The following is a 24,362-nucleotide window of genomic DNA, read 5'->3' as shown; positions in this document are numbered from 1 at the left end:
CAGTATGTATGGTCTGTGTGCTGCTGAAATTGTTATTCTACCCCACCTTCTGTTTTTCCAAATATTTTCAAATATATGCTTAATAATAAATTAATCAGACACTATATTGTGTCTGTTCCCTAAACCACAGACCTTATAAGATGGGTTTTAATTTCTTCTTAGTTGTGTATGTGTTTTGCTGTGTTTTCAATACTAGCTACTTTTGTCCATACTCTCTTCCCTGTTATTTTAATGTGCACCCTAGTTTTTTTCAACAAATGATTTGGTGAGATAAGATCTTGAATAAATTAGCTTTTAGCAACCAGGTTTTGTCTGCTTTTGAAGTTCTAATTCTGCTTTCTCTGTTTTAGGTGGACTTGATAAAAAATATCAGTAGTATTCCTCAGCCATTCTTGTTCACTCGTCATGTACACTTTCTCAACTTCAGAAGGTAAAATTGGAAACTTATTTCACTTCATACATCATCTTTCAAGATAAAAATAACTGTGATCATTGCAAAATTAGTAATCTGTTAATTGTTTGATATTTAATTATATGTAACATTCAGCAGCTGACCAATTATACTCCTCTTCTCCTTTCAGGGAAAAAAAAACACTCCTCAAAATGTAACTACACTTTGTCCTTTACTTGCCTTAAAGCTAAAGGGCTAGTAGACAAAATAAATACAAAGGGGTGAACCCAAATATAGTTATTGATATTACACATATTGCTTAAATTAGTATGGTTCATTATTCTCTTCATGTTAAAACTTAAACTAAATGGCCTCGGTGACCATTGAGGCAATTCATTTGTACGAGGTTTGTACTGCAATATGGAGCTTACTTTATGTTAGAATCTCTTGCTTTCTATTTTCATTTACCTTAACCAGCACAAACCTTAAAATGGTTTTATTAGCATACTATAAATTTTACAAGGTTTGTTGCTGTTACTTTTAATTTAGAGCTGAGATCTGTATTGTGAATCAAACTGTAATGAACGAGATTATCAGAATGTAGTTGCCAAAACCTAACTAATTGTCTAACATACTGTCCTTTCTCAGGTTTAGAATGGAACAGCCTGTGTACATCAATATAATTAGGGATCCCATAAATAGATTTCTGTCAAATTACTTTTTCCGTCGTTTTGGTGACTGGAGAGGAGAACAGAACCACATGATCCGAACTCCAGGCATGAAGGATGAGGAGAGGTATCTAGTAAGTGTTTTCTCTTCTTTTTGGGAACATCTTCATTAATTTTATGTATGTTTATTTGTTATAATTCAGCATTGTCGGAACTGTGCTGTGCTCCACAGTATATGTATAATAAACATAATGACGTAATGAAGCGTAAGGGAAAAACCCACAGAACAGAGTATTTAGTTGTTATTTTTTGCCTCCATACAGATGCAGCTATTCAAAATGCACAGTACAACCCCGTACCGCACGCAATTACCCACAGGTCACTGCGTTGTACCATGGTATGTGATTGGCTGGCCAAAATGACCGACAGGGGCACTTGTGGTGCATTGGTTGTTAGTGAAACATACTGTGCATGTTTTAATCCGCTTAGTATTGAATATTTATATGGAATTTTACAACTAAAGGGACATTTTAGTAGCTGAGCATAAAAAGAAGAGGAGCATAACGCATCTGAAGGTCATAAACAATATTAATTTAGGAACATAAATATTCGAAGATCTGTTCACCCCATCTGTTCTGAGCTAGCCCCTCACCCCAAGTCCATGAAGGCACTCTGCGCACTGTGGGAGGCCTTGGAGGTGAGGGATGGGGTGCTGTGCCAGGGATGGCGGGTGCCCTCCAGCGGCGAGGTCAGGTGGCAGCTTGTGGTGCCGTGGTCACTCTGCGGGGCGGTTCTCTGCGCGGTGCATTGCCAGCCAGGCATAGGGCACTTTGGCTCCGCGAAAACTCTGCGGCGACTCCAGGGCCGCTTCTATTGGGGTCTCTGTCACCAGGACGTGGAGGAGTTCTGCCAGACGTCGCGGTCTGCATGGCCCAGAAGGGTCCTCCCGGGCACTCACGGGCGCCCCTCCAACAACATCAGGTGGGGGTGCCCATGGAGCGGGTGGTGGTGGACATGCTGGGCCGTTTCCGTGCACCAAGGCGGGCAGCCGCTACGTCCTGATGGTGGTGGACTACACAAGGGCCTCAGCCCGAAGTTGGCACTAGCCTGGGAGGGACCCGGGGAGGTCCTAGAGGTCGTGGGGGAGGTCTGCTACCGTGTCCGGTTCAGGAAGAGGGGGAAGGTGGTGGTCCTGCACTGTGACTGCCTGGATCCCTTCAGGGCTCGCGAGGGGGCGCTTGAACGGGAGGGCGCAGAGGAGCCCGGGGAGATGCCAGGTCCAGGGGGGGGCTGAGGGGGAGGACCGCCAGACTCTACCTCGACGCAGCGAGCGCACTTGCCGGGTGCCGCAAAGGCTGCAGGATTGTGTGCTAGATGTAGGCGGGCTATTCGACGTCAGCGGGACGCCAGACCTCTCAGGTGGGGGCAGTGTAGCGCATTCGCCTGGTGCTGCGGCCGAAGAGAGCCTGGCTGGAGTGCGCGGCGAGGGGCAGGACAGGAGTAGTAGTGGTCAGGGCGGGGACAAGGAAAGCCGCTGACCAGTGCAGCTGATCCACTGCGAAACGGGTGTACAGTGTGATGAGATCGCCCCTGGTTACTCACCCCTGTTATACTTGTATCCAATTGCCACCCTATCCCTGTGTAGCTACCCGAATAGACCCCAGTGTGTTGCTCTCTCTCTGGCTCTTGCTTGTTCTCTCTCACTTTCAGTCAGTCTTTTGCTCTGCTGGTGCACAGTCATGGGAGTGCTGTGCTGGCTGTACCGAAGTTTAATAAGAGCGCTGTTTTCTTTACTCAACAAGTGTCTGAGTCACTGAGTCCGTCCTCGTCGAACCCAAAACTATTAAAATATGGAATCGCGTATCTAAAGAAATTAATAACGATATAATTATATTCATGTACTGTAGCACAAACAGTAGTATAAGACTTTCTATTGATATGTGTATGGCTGTTTCAGTGGTTGATATGTCACTGTGTTTGTGGTGTGATGGCTTAAGTGACTGACTGATTGTGACTTGAACATGGTGGGTGTTCAAATCCAGCTTTTGCCATGAGTTTTCTTTTAACAAATAAACATTTCTTTGAAAAACTAAAATAGCAAATATTATGGACACTCTATTGACATTTTTTACATTTCTAAATATCACAACATGTTCGTACTGTATGTACACACTGGTACCGCAGGGTGTAGGGCACAAACCCACGTGAGCCCCAAAGCCCTACATTAATATAGCGCATTCGCCCAGCTGGGGTACGCGGTGAGGGGCATGGCGGGGAGTAGGAAAGCCACTGACCAGTGCAGCTGACCCACTGTAAAACAGGCGTACAGTCTGGGGAGATCGCACGTTTTTGTGTAAATAGTTCCCTGGGAGAGTTCTCCCTCTCTCTCTCTCTCGGCTCTCAGCTCTCAGCTCTCAGCTCTCGTGGGAGTGCTGGCTGGCTGGTTGTGCCGTGTTTTTAATTTAACACGCATTCCGTACAGAAATAAAATCATGTTTTCTACACTTGTTAAGTACATTAGCAGGTTACTGTCAAAATAGCGCACCGTCCACCACTGCCCAGTGATATAACTTTATTATAAACAAGATCTTATACCTGGTGCAGTTTTTACAAAAAAACGTTTTTTTAATTAATCAAATCCCAGATGTGAGTTTATAAAGCCTGAATTATGTACTATGCTTACGTCTGCGAAACACCTGATCATCTACTCTAAAGATTTCAGTCCTTTGTGTATAATCTAATCACAGCGGGGGCAGGGTGTGTGGGGACAGGTTAAGGCTGAAATTGAATTGGTGATCTGTGTTCTTCACACCTGAAACACTGTTTTCTCTAAAAGCGTTTTCTTGCCTGTTTAGCTGAGGCACGCATTCTTACGCAGCTCCCTGGGTGAATTATCATACTTGACTGAGAAAGCTTTAGAGAACTTAACATTTTTATTATTAACAAGTTGTAAAATTGATGTTTACATTGGTGTTATTAATTTTTCACTTAAGTGTATGGAGGAGTGTCAGCTGTCAAAAAGAGCAGACCCCCCTCTTAGGCTGGGCAAATGATTTTTTTTTAATTAAGGCAAATGAAAATTAAGGATGTTAAAGTGCTAGAGGTGTAAAAAATACAAAAATGAACATGAACAAAAAGTTGTAGAAATGGAGCAGGTGAAAGGATTTGTAAATATATTTTGTTAAAGCAAGTCAGTTTTTTGCAACACATAAAAGACATTTTTCCAAGAAAGTTTAGCCTTCATCACTAATGAAACCACTTAATAAAGACATAAACTTAGAAAGCTAAAGATTTTTTTTAGTCAATGTTGGTAGCAGGATGAACTGTCTGGTTGAGCTAAGTGTATATTTTGTCGCAGAGTTGCTGCAAGATGTTAACAGTGAAAACAGGAATTTAGAAATGAGTCATTTCAAGAAGAATATTTTCAGAATAATTATAAATCTAGCAGAATAGAGAAAGCACAGAAAATAGGCAGTTAGATTGATCAGATTAGTATGAAAAGCCATTTAGCAAAGAGGGTGTGAGAAGAGTGACAAACTAGTATACTTTAGATTTTTTTTTCTGAACCAGGGAAAATCTGATCATGTTTCTCTAGAACAATAATAAAAAACTTTATTTTATATAGCACCTTTAAAAGTGGCATTTCAAAGCAATACAGTAGGTATAAAAACAGTTATAAGGACCACAGATTACAAAGTAAATACATATACTGTAAGAAAGACAAGCAGTTAGAAGTGCTACCAAAATTAGAAAATGATGCAGAGACAGACACTATATACTAATAATAATTAATAATTGCTTACACTTATATAGCGCTTTTCTGGACACTCCATTCAAAGCGCTTTACAGGTAATGGGGTCTCCCCTCCACCAGCACCAATGTGCAGCATCCACCTGGATGATGCGACGGCAGCCATAGTGCGCCAGAACGCTCACCACACATCAGCTATTAGTGGGGAGGAGAGCAGAGAGTAATGAAGCCAATTCATAGATGGGGATTATTAGGAGGCCATGATTGGTAAGGGCCAATGGGAAATTTGGCCAGGACACCGGGGTAACACCCCTACTCTTTTCGAGAAACGCCCTGGGATTTTTAATGACCACAGAGAGTCAGGACCTCGGTTTTACGTCTCATCCGAAGGACGGCGCCTGTTTACAGTAAAGTGTCCCCCTCACTATACTGGGGCATTAGGACCCACATGGACTGCAGGGTGAGCGCCACCTGCTGGCCCCACTAACACCTCTTCCAGCAGCAACCTTAGTTTTTCCCAGGAGGTCTCCCATCCAGGTATATCTTCTGAAAAGAGAGGTTTTGAGGTTATATTTAAATGTACTCAGGGTAGGTGACTCTGATATCACTGGGGATACAAATTCAGAGCTCTGGGGTGCAGCTAGAGAAGGTCCTGTTACCCACAGAATGTAGATGTTCTCGAGGACAGCTAGAAGACCAGAGTCAGACAGATTGAGGATTTTGAAGTTGACTCAAAACTTGAAACCTGATAGGAAGCCAGTGCGAGGACTTAAAGACAGGAATAATGCATCCTGATCGGGATTCTGGCTGTCCAATTACTTGGGCTTCTTTAAAAAAAGCAGGATAAGGTCCTCAGATTAATATATTATTAACTACTACATTAGCTAGATTGAGTGCATGGCCTCCTGTTGTTTGTAACCCTTCTAATGGTTTTAGATTCCAGGCACTATTGATAAGTAAACAGCCACCCCATACTGCACAGCATAGCATAATAGCTAAGTTTAAAAATAAAGAAAACAGTAAAGTACATCTTTTCTCAGGATAACTCCCTTCAGAAAGAAAGCTAAGTAACAGTTTCAAAATATCCAAAAAAGAGTATTTCTTGCAGAAGTGTTAACTTTCAGAACCAATGTGAAACAGAAATTAAACACAGAAAACCCAGAAATTACTGGAAGCACCCCCCACAACAGTGTATTGACTGTCTAATGGTAACATATTGAAAAAATCATTTAAAAAATACTAAAAGAGGTTTCACAGCCCAAAGCAAGGCTTTAAAAGATCAGAGGACCTTCTTAGTGTGTAACACACTTACTTGCAGCATTGTGGGTGCTGTGGTTTAAATGCTATTAGCTTGTGAACAGCATACTACTATCCCAGTGCATCCACATTAAATAAAAGCACGAGAAAAAGAGATTCACAACGCAAAGCTGTGTCAGTCTTCTGTGTAAAAAATCAGTTTGAACATCATGGGTGCTGTTTTTAATAAGCTGCTGAGTAAAGAATAGGAATTTTCCTGCTGTCAGCAGTATTGTGTATATATTTGACCTTTACCTGAATGAAAACAGGACAAAGAAAGGGTTTCAGAAATCAAACAAAGCTTTATTCCCGTGCTTACAGTCTGGTTAATTGGAGACTGCGCTGTTCTGCTTCCTATGGTGATATACAGGTTTTTCGCACGAAGCCGTATTGAGCAGTATTTCTCGCGTTGTGAACTTGTGTACACAGTGGTCCCCCAGTGTTCCAGGTAGTGTGTAATTACACATCGATGGAAAACCGGAGGTTTACAAAAAGAATTAGCTCACTGATAGTTTTACGTAGAGGCTGTGAAAACTTCACAAGTAGAGGTCTTTAAAATGCATTTGGTTTGAGGGCTTTCTGTGTTTCCCTTGCGAAGATATGGACATAAGAATATTCGTGCGTGGTCAAAAAAATGGTGTAAAAATGACATAGTGAAGGCTGTGAAGACAGTCACAATGTACTTTGTACACACAGCAAGTGTTTTCGTAACTCAAGGAGGTTTCGTGAAAACGCTACAGGCGTGCCAAAATCATTTTCTAACTTCAAGCTAACTTTACCTTGGTCTTCCACATGCGATCAAACGTGGAAAGATTAGATTGTAATCGTTTTTATTTTATAAATACATTTTACAAAAGTGTCATCTATACAAAAAAGTTGTATTTTATACCACTCGATAGTTATATTAATAGTGATAAGCTCTCTATTAAAGCTCAGATAAAAGATCAAACAGATCAAACAGCAATATTTCACACACTGGGACTGATCTGTGATCTGTGATGTGGTTGAGTGTGAATTGTGGTGCTGTAGCAGGCTAGCTGGTGTCTGTGTGGTTTGAACTGGCTGGGTGTGCCGAAAAATAAACAGAACCGGTTTAACAACTCTTAAGCATACTGTAGTTTTTGTTAACACAACTTTATCAGTGAAAAGACCACGGGCACGTTTCCTCCTCCCTACATTCTCAGAGTAGAATAGGCGTACCTTCCAATGAAAGACAGTCCCCCTTCCCCCCACGGACAGACAGACAAATGTTTTTACTGCCTATTATTTGACTAGCTATTCAGAGGGAAAGGCGGTGATGAGGCAAGCATGCTCTTTAGATACGCGATTCCATATTATATTCCCTGTTAATCAAATTCTAAAAGTATTTTTTTATGCCGATAATGAGCAAATTCGCAGACATGGTTAAAACATTATCACTTTTCACAAAGTATATAAACAGTATGGTCAGAAAGAACACGTAAAAACGTTTCCAAAATAATAATTACATTCTGAAAAGTATTAGTTTCTTTTAATAATTATAATTGCTTACACTTATACAGATGCAGCCATTCAAAGTGCACGGCACAGACACGTACCGTGGGTAATTGGCTACGTCCTCGCGCATCGTGACACGCAATACCGCGGTACGTGATTGGTTGACCGACAGGGGCACTCGTGGTGCGTTGGTCGGTTGTAGAAAGATTTAAATGTCTTTACTGTGCCCGTTTTAGTATTGAATATTTATATGGAATTTTACCACTGAAGGGAAATCTTAGTAGCTGAGCATAAAAAGAATAGGAGCTTACTGTAATGCATGTGAAGGCCATAAACGATATTAATTTTGGAACATAAACATACAGTATATGGCTGGTCTCAGTACTTTAAAGAAAATATACACACCAGTATTCCATTTCTCCCTAAACATTTTAAGCATCGAAGTCTTTAACTCGCGTGATACCGGAGTCAACAAGCATACTTTTAGAATTTGATTAAAAAAACCATTAATACTTTCGTTGGAGTTTAAATAAAGTTGATGTTTTATCTAGGGGCTGCTCGCTCGCCTGCGTCTGAAGAGCGGCTTCTAAACTGTGAAAACATGTGTCTGTCTTTCCGTAGGGGGAAGGGAATCTGATCTACAAGGCCATTTGGCTACAAAAGTAAAAAGAAGGCGCTCGCTCTCTCTCTCTTTTGATTATTACATCCAATAATCAAAAATGACACAATAAACATAATAACCATAATAACGACCAATCAACAAAAACAACCATATAAACATAATACCAACCAATAACAAAGATAACAACCACAATACAAAATCAAATATATCAAACCATTAAACTCTCTCAAATTCCTCCAATTATCATAATCCCGCCCCTTATGCAAAACCAAACCCTCCTCCCATCCCAGTTTATCCTCTTTATCATAAACAAAATCCACCTCAATTTTCAACATAAAGCATTACACAAAATCAATACCTCAACACTCCATACTCAACAACGATAATTCACAAACAGCTAGAACATGTAACTCCACATTCCCAAATAGACCTCATTTCAATAGCCCCGCCCCTTATGCAAAACCAACATCCCTCCCCTGTTCTCTCTCTCCGCTGGTGTTTGTAATCGTTTTTATTTTTAAATAAATTTTAGCAAAGTCATGTATTTTAAAAATCTTAAGATTTCTCTATTTATGTCTTTATTTAGTGGTTTCATTAGTGACAAAGGCTAAACTTTCTTGGAAAAATGTCTTTTATGTAAACCATGTTTGCTATTAATTCATTTAGGGCTAGAATATGTTCATTGTCTTCCAATGAAAGAAGGGTTCCTTTCGCCGTAGTCGGGTTGACATTAGAAGCTTGCCACGCCCGGACTGTTACACCAACGCATTAGCATGTTAAAGCGATTTCATTGAGGAGCCTAGCTTTCTTAACTAGTAAGTTCTGTACTTACTGGGTTTTTGAGGGGGGGAGGTGTCTTTCGCTGGAATTCTCACCCCCTTCTACTTTGAAAATACCTGTGAAACCAGTTTAATTCGTCACAGCCAGCACTCCCGCAGAGAGGGGGGTTGTACTTGCAGTGTATCGGTATACAGTAGATGGGAAAGCCAGAGCCGACCGCTACGCCGCCCACATGTTATGCTCTTCATTAATGTCTAAGCCGGAACACATCATTATATCTCATTTTGTATTTCTTTAAAAAAAAAAATCGTTTGCACAGCCTAACAGTATTGTTGTTATTGTTTTTATCCTGTAAAGCGCTTTGAGGAGCCACCTTTAAAGGCGCCATATACAATAAAGTTCATTATTATTACTATTGTTAATTTGCTGGACAGAGAGGTGAACATTATTACGTAGAAGACAAAGATAGCGATTTACGTTGCATTGTGCATTGTGCTGCTGTAATACAGTTTTAAATAATTAAAAGTCTAAACAGTATCAGCTTTATTTATGGGTTTTAAATAGAGTCAATTGTTATTAAAATGACTTAAATTTGATCATGTTGTGATATTTAGAAATATAAATTTGTTTGGTGCGAGTGAAGTTTTATTTAATCTCTGACCCAGGGAAATGTTTTATTTTTTCAAAGAAATGTTTGTTAAAAAAAAGTCACAGCTCCAGCGGGATTCAAACACCCAGCGTGTGAGATGGTAGTTGGGAACCTAACACACAGCGCCATCAGCAAAGTCACATGAGGAGTGTTGAAAAAGCCCTACAAAACATTATCAACAGACATCGTACAGCGTGTACAATTCTTGTGTTGCGGTACATGAATATAATTATATCGTTATTAATTTCTTTAGATACGCGATTCCATATTATATTCCCTTTTAATCAAATTCTAAAAGTATGCTTGTTGACTCCGGTATCACATTAGTTAAAGACTTCGATGCTTAAAATGTTTAGGGAGAAATGGAATACTGGTGTGTATGTTTTCTTTAAAGTACAGAGACCAGCCATATACTGTATGTTTATGTTCCAAAATTAATATCGTTTATGGCCTTCACACGCGTTACAGTATGCTCCTATTCTTTTTATGCTCAGCTACTAAGATTTCCCTTTAGTGGTCAATTCCATATAAATATTCAATACTTAAACGGGCACAGTAAAGACATTAAATATACATATACATACTGTATACAGTAGTTTGCATACAGTAATATGTTTATGTTCCTAAATCAATCTCTTTTATGAGCATGTGAAAGGCATGGTGAATCGGAGATTCTTAAAAATTACTGTACTTTTCATGATTGGAAAAAATTTGTGATTGCGAAATGCTGTGGTGTTACTTTTACAAAGACGGTCAATGAAAAAAAGAATGTGGACCACGGCAATACTTTGAGTTTACAGCTTGTCCAAGGTCATTCATTATTAATACTATTAGTAATATCTTCAGTAAAGACTTTGATGGCGACAGCTCAAACATGAGAGGTTGAGCTTTTTAAGCTCCACCTTACGGAAATTCTGGATACAATTATTTTACTTGCGGTACCACGTGGTATCATGCGGCACTATGCGAGAATTTACGGTATTAATACGGTAACTTGCGGTATACTGCGTCAAGCGCACCGCAAAATAATGCGGTATTGCCCGCTTGTTTTGAATGGCTGCATCTGTATAGCGCTTTTCTGGACTCCACTCAAAGCGCTTTACAGGTAATGGGGACTCCCCTCTCCCACCACCAATGTGCAGCATCCACCTGGATGATGCGACGGCAGCCATAGTGCGCCAGAACGCTCACCACACATCAGCGATGAGAGGAGAGGAGAGCAGAGTAATGAAGCCAATTCATAGAAGGGGATTGTTAGGAGGCCATGATTGATAAAGGCCGAGGGGAAATTTGGCCAGGACGCCGGGGTTACACCCCTACTCTTTTCGAGAAACACCCTGGGATTTTTAATGACCACACAGAGTCAGGACCTCGGTTTTACATCTCATTCGAGGGACGGCGCCTGTTTACAGTATAGTGTCCCCGTCACTACACGGGGGCATTAGGACCCACATGAGCTGCAGGGTGAGCACCCCCTGCTGGCCCCACTAACACCTCTTCCAGCAGCAACTTTTTTCCCAGGAAGTCTCCCATCCAGGTACTGACCAGGCTCACACCTGCTTAGCTTCAGTGGGTTGCCAGTTGTGAGTTGCTGGGTGATATGGCTGCTGGCATACAAACAGACACAAACACACACACCAGGGCCAGTTTTCCCGTAAGCCAATTAACCCAATATGTTTTGGACTGCAAGAGGAAATCATATCACACATATGGAGAAAACCCACGGAGCCTAGAGAGAACATGCATACTCCACACACACAGGACATCAGGAATTGAACCCAGGGCCCCAGTGCTGCAAAACAAACCAGTGCTAACCACTTTGCCACCATTAGAAATTGATGGAGAGCTTAGTTATCTTTCTAGTTCACAAGTTTGCATGCATAATTTAATTTTTAAAGCTGCTGAGACATCTGGTACTACTGTGGTATTTATGAAAAAAAGCATACAAAAAGCATGCTATCAACTGTGCCATCATATTCCTTAGTTAATACATTCTATTTTTATAAACAGTTAACATTGTTAGCAAAATATTTATAATTATATTTTACTCTATTTTTTTCTTTAATTTTGTTTGATGCGGGGAAAAGTGCAACTACTTATTACAGTGCTAAATTTAATATTATTGATTACTAATAGTTTATGCTAACACCTAACTTTCTTAATTAGATGTATTTAAAACAATGAACTAAGTGTGACATATCACTCAGAAATACAATCGAGAATAGGTTTGTGGTGTTTATATAGATGAAACTTTTCTAAAATGTATAACAAAATTAAAGATGATTTAAATCTGTAATCTTTCCACGTGTAATGACATTAGAAAGTACAACAAGTTTCTTTTTTATCTAACAATGGTATCAAAAATAATCTAAGTGGTGAAAAAGCTGTGTTTAATAATAATTATGGGACTTAGAAGTAAAATAAAATGATTTACGTTGTTTAATTTTAAATACTAAGTTATGAATGCAGACACAACTGGTGCTATTCGCACCCTGCTCTATAGAATGGCCATTGTGTAATACTAAGCTCCACGCCTCCACACTCTCTCAGTGCCACATCCCCTTCTGATGGAGGGCAGTGGACGGTACGCTATTTTCAGAGCCTCTGATTGGGATAAAAAGGACCTTTTGATCTGTCCTACATAACGAAGAAAAGAGAATGAGAATTTTTTCTGTACAAAACACATGTTGTATTTATGAAATTCTAGTATTTCATAAATACCACATGATTTGAACTGGCAACCTGCCAGCCACAGGTACAGCTCCTTAGCTACAGAGCCACCACTCCACCCAAAGCATCTAAATACTTAAGATGCTGGCTCTGTAGATCAGCATCGTCCATGTTTGCCCATTCCTTCAATTTATGTGCACACATTCTGAGTGCATTTAAATCTAACCTCAAAACCTTTCTTTTCAGAAGACTTATTTAGTGTCTATATCTGCTTCATTTTCTAATTGCCGTAGCACTTCTAACTGCTTGTCTTTCTTATATGTCACTTAACTTTGAAGGTGTTTTGATATTTAGAAATACCAACAAATTCAATATAGTGTCGATAATATTTACTATTTTAGTTTTTCAAAGAAATGTTTATTTTTTAAAAGAAAACTCATGGTGATAGCTGGGTTGGAACCTCCAACCTCTAGCATACAGGGCACATGCTTAATAACGAGTAATTTAAGGATCTAATATTGTAATGCATAAGGCCGACATTACAGGTTGTGCGAGCTGGCTTGCCAGCGTGGTGACGTCCCTGCCCTTCCCTGTGAATAGCAGAGACCTCAGCCGCCAGGTGGAGGGGAGATCTCCTTTAGCTCAGCTGGCTGGTTCCCTGTTGAGTGACACCAGAAGCCTGGGTTTGAGTCAGCATTGGTATTACTGTTTTCCACTTCGTTTGTAAACATGTTTTATTTTTAATTTGACTCATTCACACATGATGAACTGTGAGAGAGTGATAGATGGAGAAGAGATGGCAGTTTTTTCTCAAAACAACATTCCCCAGAATGTAGAGGGGAATTGGCGTTTTTCTCCTGATGGTAACTGTAACAAATTGTCACGTTTCACATCCTTGCAAAACAATCATGACGTTCTCATCCAATCTAAGGTTTGATGTTTTTTTATTTTGAAATTGCAAATGTGTGTTTCATAAAATACTTTTATTTTTCACAATCTGACAATGCAAGATAGAATTCACATTCACTGCACCCAACAGCCTTACAGATCAGCAAATCAAGGAAGAAAACAATTATCACGCCCGGCTTTTCAATGGAATTGCTTTAACTTGCTAATGCGTCTAACACATTTCCTGGCGTATTGTGTTGTCAGTGTTTTAAAGAAGATAAGAGTGTTTTTTCCCAGGTATTAGCTCATCAGTATAGTACACGTTTATCTGTACCATATGTCGGTACAGACAACTTATTGTACCATAGCTTTGGTAAGGAGACGGACTATGGCCAAAATCACGAAGACTCTCTCACACCAAATAATGAAGATGAAAAGAAACAAGAAGTCAACACGAGATATTGTACAGCATTTGGCTGTATGCGGCTACCCACCTGTATTAAACCTAGTTCACTCAGTAGTTTAAACAAAGTGTAAAGTGCTATGAGGAGGAATGCATGAAGCTACTCTCACATTTTTATGAAAGTCATAGTTTTTAAATCTTTTAAATCATGGGTGCTCCTACAGTTGAGAGGTCTGCATAAAGGACCCAAAGAATCTAAAAGCTTCACAGCTTAAGGGCAAACAAACAAATTAGCAAACAAATTATGCCTAGAGATGTTGTTTTACAGCAAGAAATTAAGTTGTGTCTGTACAACTGAAACATTTCGGAGTACTTTCACAATGCTTTTTGCAATGCTTTTAACGATGCCCACATCGTTATCGACAATGAAAATGTCTCTGGAATAGGCATACAATGATAAAAGCAGGGCACTCTGAACGGGTTAAACTTTGATTAGGGCTTGCCACTGCGGTGACGTCACTGCCTTTCATATGCAATCCTGCTTAAATCCTGCTAAACTAAAAATTAGACACAAGAAGAGTATTATTGGACAATGTTGTGAGACTCTGGTGAAATTTCTCTGTAAACCGAAGAGTTAAAGAGGAGACACTTGTGTATCGCCTCTCTTTAAACTTGTTATTCGACACGGAAGATATTATTAATAATGCAGGGCTTTTGGGCTCACGTGGGTTTGCACCCTACACCCTGCGGTACCGCTGTGTACATACAGTACAAACATGTTGTGATATTTAGAAATATAAAAAATGTCAATATAGTGTTCATAATATTTGCTATTTTAGTTTTTCAAAGAAATGTTTATTTGTTAAAAGGAAGCTCATGGCAATAGCTGGATTAGAACACCCAATCTCAGCCTTATAAGTCAGTTATTTAAGCCACACCACCACAGACACAGTCACATGACAACCACTGAAACAGCCGTACACATATTATTTTTATGTATTTTGTTGTCTGATGTCTGTTTTTGCTTGTCTTGGGCTGGACTGCTGTAACACATCAATTTCCCTATGGGATTAATAAAGTATTATCTATCTATCTCAATAGAAAGTCTTTTACTACAGTTTGTGCTACAGTACATGAATATAATTATATCATTATTAATTTCTTTAGATATGCGATTCCGTATTATATTCCCTATTAATCCAATTTTAAAAGTATGCTTTTGTTTACTCCGATAACGAGCATATTCGCAGAAAAAAGGTTAAAACGATCACTTTTCACAAAGTATATAAACGTAATATGGTCAGCACGTAAAAACGTTTCCGAAATAACCACATGTAAGATTTTGATGCTTAAAATGTTTAGGGAGAAATGGAATACTGGTATTTTTTCTTTAAACTACCAATACCAGCCATATACAGTTTACATAATATGTTTATGTTCCTAAATTAATATCGTTTATGACCTTCGGATTTATGCTCCTCTTCTTTTTATGCTCAGCTACTAAAATTTCCCTTTAGTTGTAAAATTCCATATAAATATTCAATACTAAGCAGATTAAAATGTGCATAGTAAAGAGATTAAATGATTAAATCTTTTCACTACTGACCAATGCACCATGAGTGCCCCTGTCGGTCATTTTGACCAGCCAATCACATACCGTGGTACGGGTTTGTACCGTGCATTGTGAATGGCTGCATCTGTAGTAAAATATTTTTAATTCAAAGTTCTTTCCAGAAACCTCCAAAGCTCTGTACAGTTACATGCAATAACATGTTATACACAAATAAAAAGAGTGAAAAGGCATAATAAATTGACCCAATAAAAGCTAGAAATAACTGAGTTAAACTAAGTTAAAGCTATAGTGAGCCTTTAATTTTGTTTTAAAAATAAACAGATTTGTCAGTGTGTTATGGTGTTGCACACAAGAAGGTTCTGTCAGCCATTGTCTAGATCCTGGTTTTAAGACTAAGAATATCTGTATTTGCTGTTGCTGATCACCAGTGACTGTGATATTAAACATAGTTGAAACTGGGATAACTTTGATGTAAGAACATGTTCATCTCTTAATGAAAATGGGCTTACTTTCAACACCAGTTTCATCTAATAAGTGATCTCTTGTACCACATATTAAATAACTGAGTATAGATGTAATCTTGATGAACTAATATAAAATGCTATAAAATAATGATAAATCATTAAATCAAAAAATCCCATCAAGAGATAAAGACATGAGGTTCCTAATTTCTGTACTAAACCTTTACTCCTACATGTTATTTAAACTTTAATGAGGTGTGCAGATATTTCTGCTTATTTTTATGCTGATTTTTTTTACAAGTATTTGTTTTATTGCCCACTTTAAGTCCAGGGATACAAATGGTACTTTCTTACACATACTGTTTCCTCCCTTAGGACATAAATGTGTGCATTCTTGAGAACTACCCTGAGTGCTCCAACCCCCGGCTGTTCTACATCATCCCTTATTTCTGTGGTCAGCACCCAAAGTGCAGGTAAGGGATTTTTGTTTGTAGGGAAGATCAAAAATTCAAAGCTTGACAAGGAACATAAAGGAACATAAAATTCTATAAGTAATTACCACCAGTAATTGAATATTACTGTATAGTAATGGGTGAAACCCCATTTCACAATTTGGTGATCAGATTTCTGGTGATCAACTGATTTTACAACCCTTATCAAGTGCAGTGGAAAAAATTGTTTTTTCAATGATAAAACAAGTGTAGAACTAGTTTATCTGGTTGTACAGGCCGCAGATCCTCTATACTAAAACCACATGAACTTATTCTTTTGTTTACAAGTGCAGGCAGCTGTACTGAATGGATAACATGGATTGCTGCCTCAAAAGGCCCAATTTACACTGCCCATTTAAAGTATGCCCGTTGCATTTTACTCCTTTGGTTTGTTTACATTAAAATGTTTGATAATACATTTAATTACATTTTGAAAACAAAGCAACAAAATTTAACAGATCCAGAAAAAGACATTTTGGGAGCTAACAAGGAAAAGCAAATGGGAGAATGGGACTTAACTGAATATGAAGTTATGAAAAACATCTGACCATTTAACTGTGAGTAATATATTTAACATTACTTTTTTCCATAAGAAAAATGAAATGGAAATGAAAACAACAAAGTATGATTTAATGATACAGTTCTGTGAAAATGTATTCACCATCTTTTCCAATTTACTGAAATTTGGAAATTTTCACCATTGAATGTTATCAGAGCTTCATGTTGGTTCTGGAGCCTGTGTGAACACATACTAATGGTGCTTGTTTCATTTAGTTTACAAAGGCATTCTACATCCAAAGTCCCTATGTGAAAAAGGTCACACCCCCTTAAATGATCACCAAATGAACCAATTAAAGGAAGCATTTATTGAACTTGTTACACCACCCTTAACTGCAATAACTGCAACTAAATGCTTCCTTTAATTGGTTCATTTGGTGATCATTCACCTGTGTAGATCAGTCAGATTACGTAGTAGGAATTTTAACCCAGACACTAGAACCATGACAAACTGCTTTAGCTCATTAACATTTGAGGTTTTTCTAGCATGAACTGCTAGTTTCAGGCCCTGCCACAACATTTCAGGTAATCTGAAAGGAACTTTTTCTCTGAACTCTATCTCAGTCTCCTCTCATCCTTGTGAAATAATTATATTGGCTGCAATTAGATCTACAAGCAAAAAAGGTTGAAGATTGATAGTAACATTGTCATTGACAAGTAACAGTCAGCAGCACATATAGCAGAACAGGCCAGTGTCAATAATTACCACCTAATTACACCTGTGACAGAGGATCTGCAAAAAACTTAGTCTGGATCTGAATCTGTAATGTTGTGTAATTTTTGCATGTTTAAAATGACTTACCTGGTGTGCCAAACTTCAAGAGGAAGATTCAGAGACATAAGATAGTCTAAGTTTGTATCATAATCAGGACTAAAGCATGAATACGAATAATTGATATAATATGAATAAGTTCAAGTAGGTAGCTGGGTCAGCACGCGTAGGCTGCAAAGGAACAGGTAATGTGTTTATTCCATGCTGAAAAGAAAGGAAACAACGTTTTGGTAGTGGAGCCTTCTTCAGGTGTGAGCCATGCTGAAAAGAAAGGATGCACAACATTTTTGGCTGTGGAGCCTTCTTCAGGTGTGATTGTATTAATATAACTAATACAATAATTTTAGATTACAGAATAAAAACATATGGAGAAGACACTAGAATCATTCTACTTACTGTTGAACATTTTAGATTAAGCGCTGTAGGCATGAAAGACTGAGCAGTGGAGTGGGTAACTGATCTGATCTCCTCTGCTTTCCACATGCTCTATTATGAAATTCAAGGCAATGGTCTATCCTGGATTTGAACTGTTTGCCTTCTGAGTAGCAGGCAAGCATCTAAACCTTGCCTAAACCTCTAAACTGCTGCTTGGGTGCAATTACATTACAGTCTATGAGCGTTTCATTGGCTATTACAAAGACAGCAAAAGCCGTTAAAATGAACGTCAAACTCTTTTCAAAATATCTGCAAGTAATAATTTTAGCCGCCAAAAATTTCTTTAGTTACTAAATTCCATATTAGTATATCATCCCTATAAATCAGTACTACAGTTTTTTTACAATAGCAACAGCAAGTACAGTGTACACATATTTTTAGAAAAAATATTATACCTTTTTATGAAGTATATAAACTTTAGTTGGAACAAGCATGTCAAAACATCTCCAAAATAGCCGTAAGATACTGAATTAAAGACTTTGATGCATAAAATAATGACGATTAAATACTGTTGTGTACTTTGTTTTTATATTGACAAAGTATACATGTATATGTAGAAGTATATTACGTTATACTTCTGTTGTTTTTATTTTCAACTACCAAAATGTCCCTTTAGTTCTAAAATTCTGTATAAAGTGGATTAAAACGTGTACAGTAGAGAAGCAAATTAAATGAAGCAATCATGTCACTAATGCACCACAAGTGGTACATTTTTTTAATTCACCGCCAGTGAATTACATAACACAGCACATAACATTATAAGTAAGGCATTTGAAAGACATACTATGTGTTGCTGCATCTGTAAAAAACACTGAAAAGCTATTTCAAATATTTTCACAATCTACTGTAGGAGCAGAATTTGATGTCAAATTCAGTATTTTTTAAATAGAATTATTTTCAATGTAATATAAATGCAGTATGTGTTGCTATTGTACTGTACAATGTGTTTAATGTTACCACTTGTTCTAAACATTCAAAACAATCATTTTAATTTTACCAGTATTCTTCATCAGTATCCAAATTGGTGTAGAGTGGTGTGCTGCATATTATTAAACAAAACAAAAAATGTTGTTTTTTTAATAAACTACAAGGCCAGGCCTGTTTTGGTGTTAACATAGAAGTGTCACACCCAAGCTGAAAACAGCTCACATCTTGTGGTTACAAGTGGTTCCCACCTAGTGCAGCCATTCCACCGGATTCCATGGGAGCAAGGTCTGGCTGCCTGTCAGTGCTCCAGCACCATACTAATCAGGAAGACTAAATCCAGTTAATCATGTTTTACTTAAAATCTTTATTTAAGTCCTAAATCCCACTGGGAAGTAGCTCTGACACTGAGTGCTCTGCAATAGGGCAGCTCCACGAAATGTGAGTCTTAAATCCCTGAAGAACCTGAAAACCAAAAAAAACTCAAGGTCCTAGATATGGAACCAGGATTCCCACCTTTCCAGTGGCATCCATCCCTGCCTCCTCCTGATTGGTTCAGTTCCTGCAGCTTTCACTCAGATTGGCATTTCTCTGCTCACCACTCATCCCCAGCTGACCCTGGCAAGCCTTGCCTCTTCCACCTTCCCCAGAAACCCAAGAAACACCTCTAGTCCCAGAAATAAGGTTTCAGCCTGAGAGAACTAAATTAAAATCTTTAATTTTACAATAAATGCAGTCTGTTTCCTGGCCAGAAGACCATGATTCTAGAATTAAAAATCTAAAAACATCTTAATGAATCCAGCTATTAAAAAGCCAGCAGCCATATCACTCTGCAACTCACAACTGGCAACCCACTGAAGCTAAGCAGGTGTGAGCTGTGTTAGTACCCGGATGTGAGACCTCCTGGGAAAAACTAAGGTTGCTGCTGGAAGAGGTGTTAGTGGGGCCAGCAGGGGGCGCTCACCCTGTGGTCCGTGTGGGTCCTAATGCCCCAGCATAGTGACGGGGACACTATACTATAAACAAGCACTGTCCTTCGGCTGAGACATAAAACCAAGGTCCTGACTTTCTGTGGTCATTAAAAATCCCAGGGCGTTTCTCGAAAAGAGTAGGGGTGGCATCCTGGCTAAATTTCCCATTGGCCCTTACCATTCATGGCCTCCTAATAATCCCCATCTCTGAATTGGCTTCATTACTTTGCTCTCCTCCCCACTGAAAGCTGATGTGTGGTGAGCATTCTGGTGCACTATGGCTGCCGTCACGTCCAAGAAAGAGAATAGACATGTCCCAGTGTTTCTTGCATCAAGTGAGAAAGTGTATGCCATGACATTAGTTTGCAAAAACATAATCTGTATGATTTCCTCAAATAAATTAGTATTTTTTTCCTCTGGAAGGGAGCCAGGTGTTTGGGCCTTGGAGAGAGCAAAGCAGAATGCAGTGGAGAACTTCCTCCTGGTGGGAATTCTGGAAGAGCTTGAAGATGTACTCCTTATACTGGAGCGCCTCTTACCTCATTTCTTCAGTGATGTGCTCAACATCTACAAAAGTCCAGGTACAGATCTTTTGCCATGTTTGTTTAATTCCTAGTCCACAAGTGCTGTTCCATCCTATATTAGGATAATTCTTTATCCTGACCAGTATGGAAAACTTTAAAGTAATACTTTAAAGCCTGAAATAAATTGAGATATGCACTGGAGAGGAATATGTGGGACATAATATGAGTAATAAATAATGAACATCAGAAAAAAAATATTCTGAGAAATATGCTTTAATACATGTGCTTTATGTATGGAGCTTCCTCATCACTTTCACAAATATTGTGACATTAACAATTATCACTCAGTTGTTGTACATGTAGAATCAGTGAACCTAGTCGATCTCAAACCAGGATTTCAGAGAAATGTTTTAAATCAAATCTGATTTTTTCCACAGTATGTTCAGTTTAGTAGTGTATGCTACATATCTAATTCTTTCCTTAGACAATAATTTCTGTATTTGCAGACAAAGACCAGAAAGCTGCATCCACACATATTTATTTTAATGTTAAGTTCTTTAGAAAAATCTAAATATGATAGAAATATAAAGGGTACAAATATAAAGAGAATAGTAAAGAAATAAAAAAAGAGTAGAAACACCCTTTTTAAGCCCAATCTTATAAGAATCCCATACTGTGATATTCTATAATTATTGTTATTAACAACAATGTTATTAATTAAATTTTTTCTCTTTTGCTTTAGGCTATAGAAAGTTGGGGAACATGACTGGCACTGTGAGAAAGCAAACACCCTCACTGGAAGCCCTGCAGGTGCTTTACCACCGTATGAAATATGAATATGACTTTTATAACTTCATCAGGGATCAGTTCCACTTATTGAAAAGGAAAATTGGGCTCAAATCACAGTTTTCCCTGACTCATACCCCCAACTTCCTTTTGAGCTCGCAGTTGAAGACACATCAGCCCATGGAAGAACATGAAGAGGAGATGGAAGAGGATGCCCACAGCTGGCTGGTGCAGCCTTGAACACAGCTGTGGTTAGAGCCAGGGAGCCCAACCCTTAACATCACATTCCCAGGAGTTGGGAGTGTGAAAGATGACATATGTCCGTGTTTTTATGGCCATTGTGTTTCATTGGGTGGATGAGAGGTCACAAGGTTGTACAAGCTCCAAAAGCGCATTATCCTCATCATTACTTTTTAAATTATATTTTATAGTTTAATAATTGAAAAAGAACTGGCTCAATTTTAAGAGGCAGTCTTATTATTATTGATGTCTCCAGGCGAGATGTGGAGGATTTGCACCTTTTGAAAGTGGTTAAAAATTAACCTTATTAAAAAAACTTTTTCCTTCTTTAAAAAGCCAAAGGGGGAAACCAGCTGAAGTGGTATGTATGTAGTAGTATGGTTTCAAAATTTGAAATTTTTTCAACAAAAAACAGTTTCAGTCAGGGGGTTCCAGGTACTCTCTAGTTCTAACCTTGTAGTTTTTAACCTGCATTGGGACTGAGCAAATTAGAAAATACTGTTAGAGCTAAACATGGTCTGAAGTTATCATGTCCAGCATTTTTTTAAAATCGGAAGAGAGAATGACTAAATAGTATTTCACAGTTATGTAGCAGATTTTATATAAATAATAGATTTTTTTATTATAATAATTTAAATTTAGCTCTTTCCTTTGTGTGGATTGAAAATTGAACTACACAATCTGCTTATTTTGGATTATTGCATTATTTTTTGGGTTCTTTTAATTTTTTAATTGAACTTTAGCAGGGTAGTAAGAAAAGTTTACGGAACAGAACGTGAATGAGGGTTTTCTTTGAAGTGAGACTTGAAAGTGAGTCTTTAATCCTCATTGGATTCACATGAATGAAATATAACAGATTTCCTGGTACTGTTCCTATATTCCTGTTATTCCCCAGTGATTATGTAGAGTTCATCATATGGGAGAAAACTAATTGTTCAGCAACATATGCCTAAATAATACTGTGATAGACTGCACAAAATGAACAGAGGATGCAGCTGCAGCTATAAATGCTGCAATTCAGTAGAAACTTTTTCAGTAAATTCTTAGCCTGGTAACAGGCTATAATATAGTATAATAAGGCAGGGTACACCCTGGAGGAGACACCAGTCTATCACAGACATGACATTCCTGGAGTGAACAAGTAATAGGTTTATTCCATGCTGAAAAGAGAAGAGATAAAACACAACATTTCAGATGTGAAACCTTCTTTAGGTATCCTGGAGGGAGACACCCGGAGATATAGTATATGGCTTTTAGGTCACAATTATGAAAGCATGGTAGACATTTCACAAAACTCTGCTATAAGCTAAAACTCTGTCAGCTGCTTACAGAGACAAGCAAGCTACAGAATCTTCTAGTGAAGAACCTGGAGAAAAATCAGATTTATTTTTCCAGATTCATAGACTTTAGTTAAAAAGAAATGGAAAGTTGCAGTTTTTTTAATACAGCTTTATACGAAACCTTTGTCATCAGTTTACAATTCAATATAGATTTCAAACTTATTTTGTGTAAATGCATGTAAGCTGAAAGTTGAATACAGTACATAACTATCAAAGCAAAAATTCTGCTTTATTTAAGGTCTTTCAGAGGATTTTATGAAAAGGTTTCATACCACCATTTGTCAGGGTCTCTTATGACCTTGACATTCCAAGTATAATATTATATGCCAAAAGTAGTAGAAATTTGTTATATAATTAGCATTTAAAGATGCTGGCACATAATGTTAATGGTTACATAATATTATGTGTCACGAATACACAGTTTAATATATAGCTTTTTATATTTAAAAATATTCTGAATCTGTTGACTTATTAATTTATTATAGGTATTCCTTACATTTCAGATTTAAAATTCTCAGGAAATAAGGATTTTGGGGGTCAAATTCTTCAGCACCTAACATTTATCAGACATTTTGTATTAAAACCTAGATATAAACATTTGGACTTCTAAATACCTTCAAAATAACAGGTGTAAGCTGCTTAATCCCTCATAAAACAAGGAAACAACATGCAATACTGCGAAGAGAGCCGTTAAAGAAAATGAATATTTTGTTTTCTTGGGCAGTTTCAAAATTGTATTCAGATCATTGTTATCAAATTGATATCACAAACATTTAAAATATACATATTTCTATATAATAATATTTTGAAGTTTAACATCAATGTATTTGTAATGAGAGCAAATGAAACATACTGTACAATTGGATTCAGTCAAATTGCTTGTGAGATAGAGAATGGATGGAGCTATGAATGACTTATTTTTGGTCTCCCAGCACTTTGTGCACAGTATTACTCTGCAGACCACAACTGTAGCACTTGGTTTTGTGCATTTCCTTGGTTACTCTAAAGAAATGTAAGTCCACTGCTGTTTTAGCTCAACCAGTAAATTGCTTTGAACTAGGTCTGCATATTGACTTTTTGTACTTTTCCCCCAGGCATTTATTCATAACCTTGACAAATTAACTCAAGGCAGATTTAGAAATTAAAATTCACATAAGAATATTCAAAATTTATGTGATCAACAATAAAGTATTTTGATTTGAATTTAACATGAATAAACGTGTCTTGAATGTGTCAATAGCACAAGTATTAAAAAATTATATTTACATTCAGTGTTCAAATTTATATGCTTCCTGTAAATGTTGGAAATAAATGATGTAAACCCCATTTCTCTTAGTCTCACAAAGCCTCAGAAAGATTATAGAAGCTTTTGAAACTCACCTTGTTTGCTACTGGGTATCGTAGCAGGCTTTACACATTAACAACACATTCAATACTAACTTATGATTTGAGAAAGTCACAGAATTATCTAAAGGTCACACATACCCAAGAATTCTCAGAGAAATATCTCATAGAACGTTTTAGTCCAAAAGAGGAGACTTCAAGTATTCAAAATCCTCAAAGGCATTGAAAAAGTAAACCCAATAAACTTCTTTGGAATGAGAATGGTGGAGCATACAGATGCAGCCATTCAAAACGAACGGGGTACGCTGCGGTAAAACGTGGTGGGCGTGTCACATCATAACGCGTCATAC

The 24,362-nt window shown here is 38.0% G+C and overlaps 1 protein-coding gene across 1 annotated transcript in view; it reads left to right on the top strand.

Annotated features, from left to right (window-relative positions):
* The window catches only part of usta (uronyl 2-sulfotransferase a), a 215,609-nt gene extending 191,884 nt beyond the window's left edge, over positions 1-23,725 (top strand). The window contains exons 4-8 of the mRNA XM_088933854.1: positions 351-430; positions 1,040-1,193; positions 16,003-16,100; positions 20,202-20,359; positions 21,045-23,725. Of these exons, the coding sequence (XP_088789980.1) occupies positions 351-430; positions 1,040-1,193; positions 16,003-16,100; positions 20,202-20,359; positions 21,045-21,328 (774 nt within the window). The 3' untranslated portion in view covers positions 21,329-23,725. The remainder of the gene's footprint in view (positions 1-350; positions 431-1,039; positions 1,194-16,002; positions 16,101-20,201; positions 20,360-21,044) is intronic.
* Positions 23,726-24,362: the final 637 nt, after the last annotated feature.

Source organism: Atractosteus spatula, chromosome 2, assembly GCF_055471065.1.
Source record: "Atractosteus spatula isolate fAtrSpa1 chromosome 2, fAtrSpa1.hap1, whole genome shotgun sequence".
Classification (NCBI taxonomy): Eukaryota; Metazoa; Chordata; class Actinopteri; order Semionotiformes; family Lepisosteidae; genus Atractosteus; species Atractosteus spatula.
This window is presented reverse-complemented; position numbering and strand designations above follow the sequence as displayed.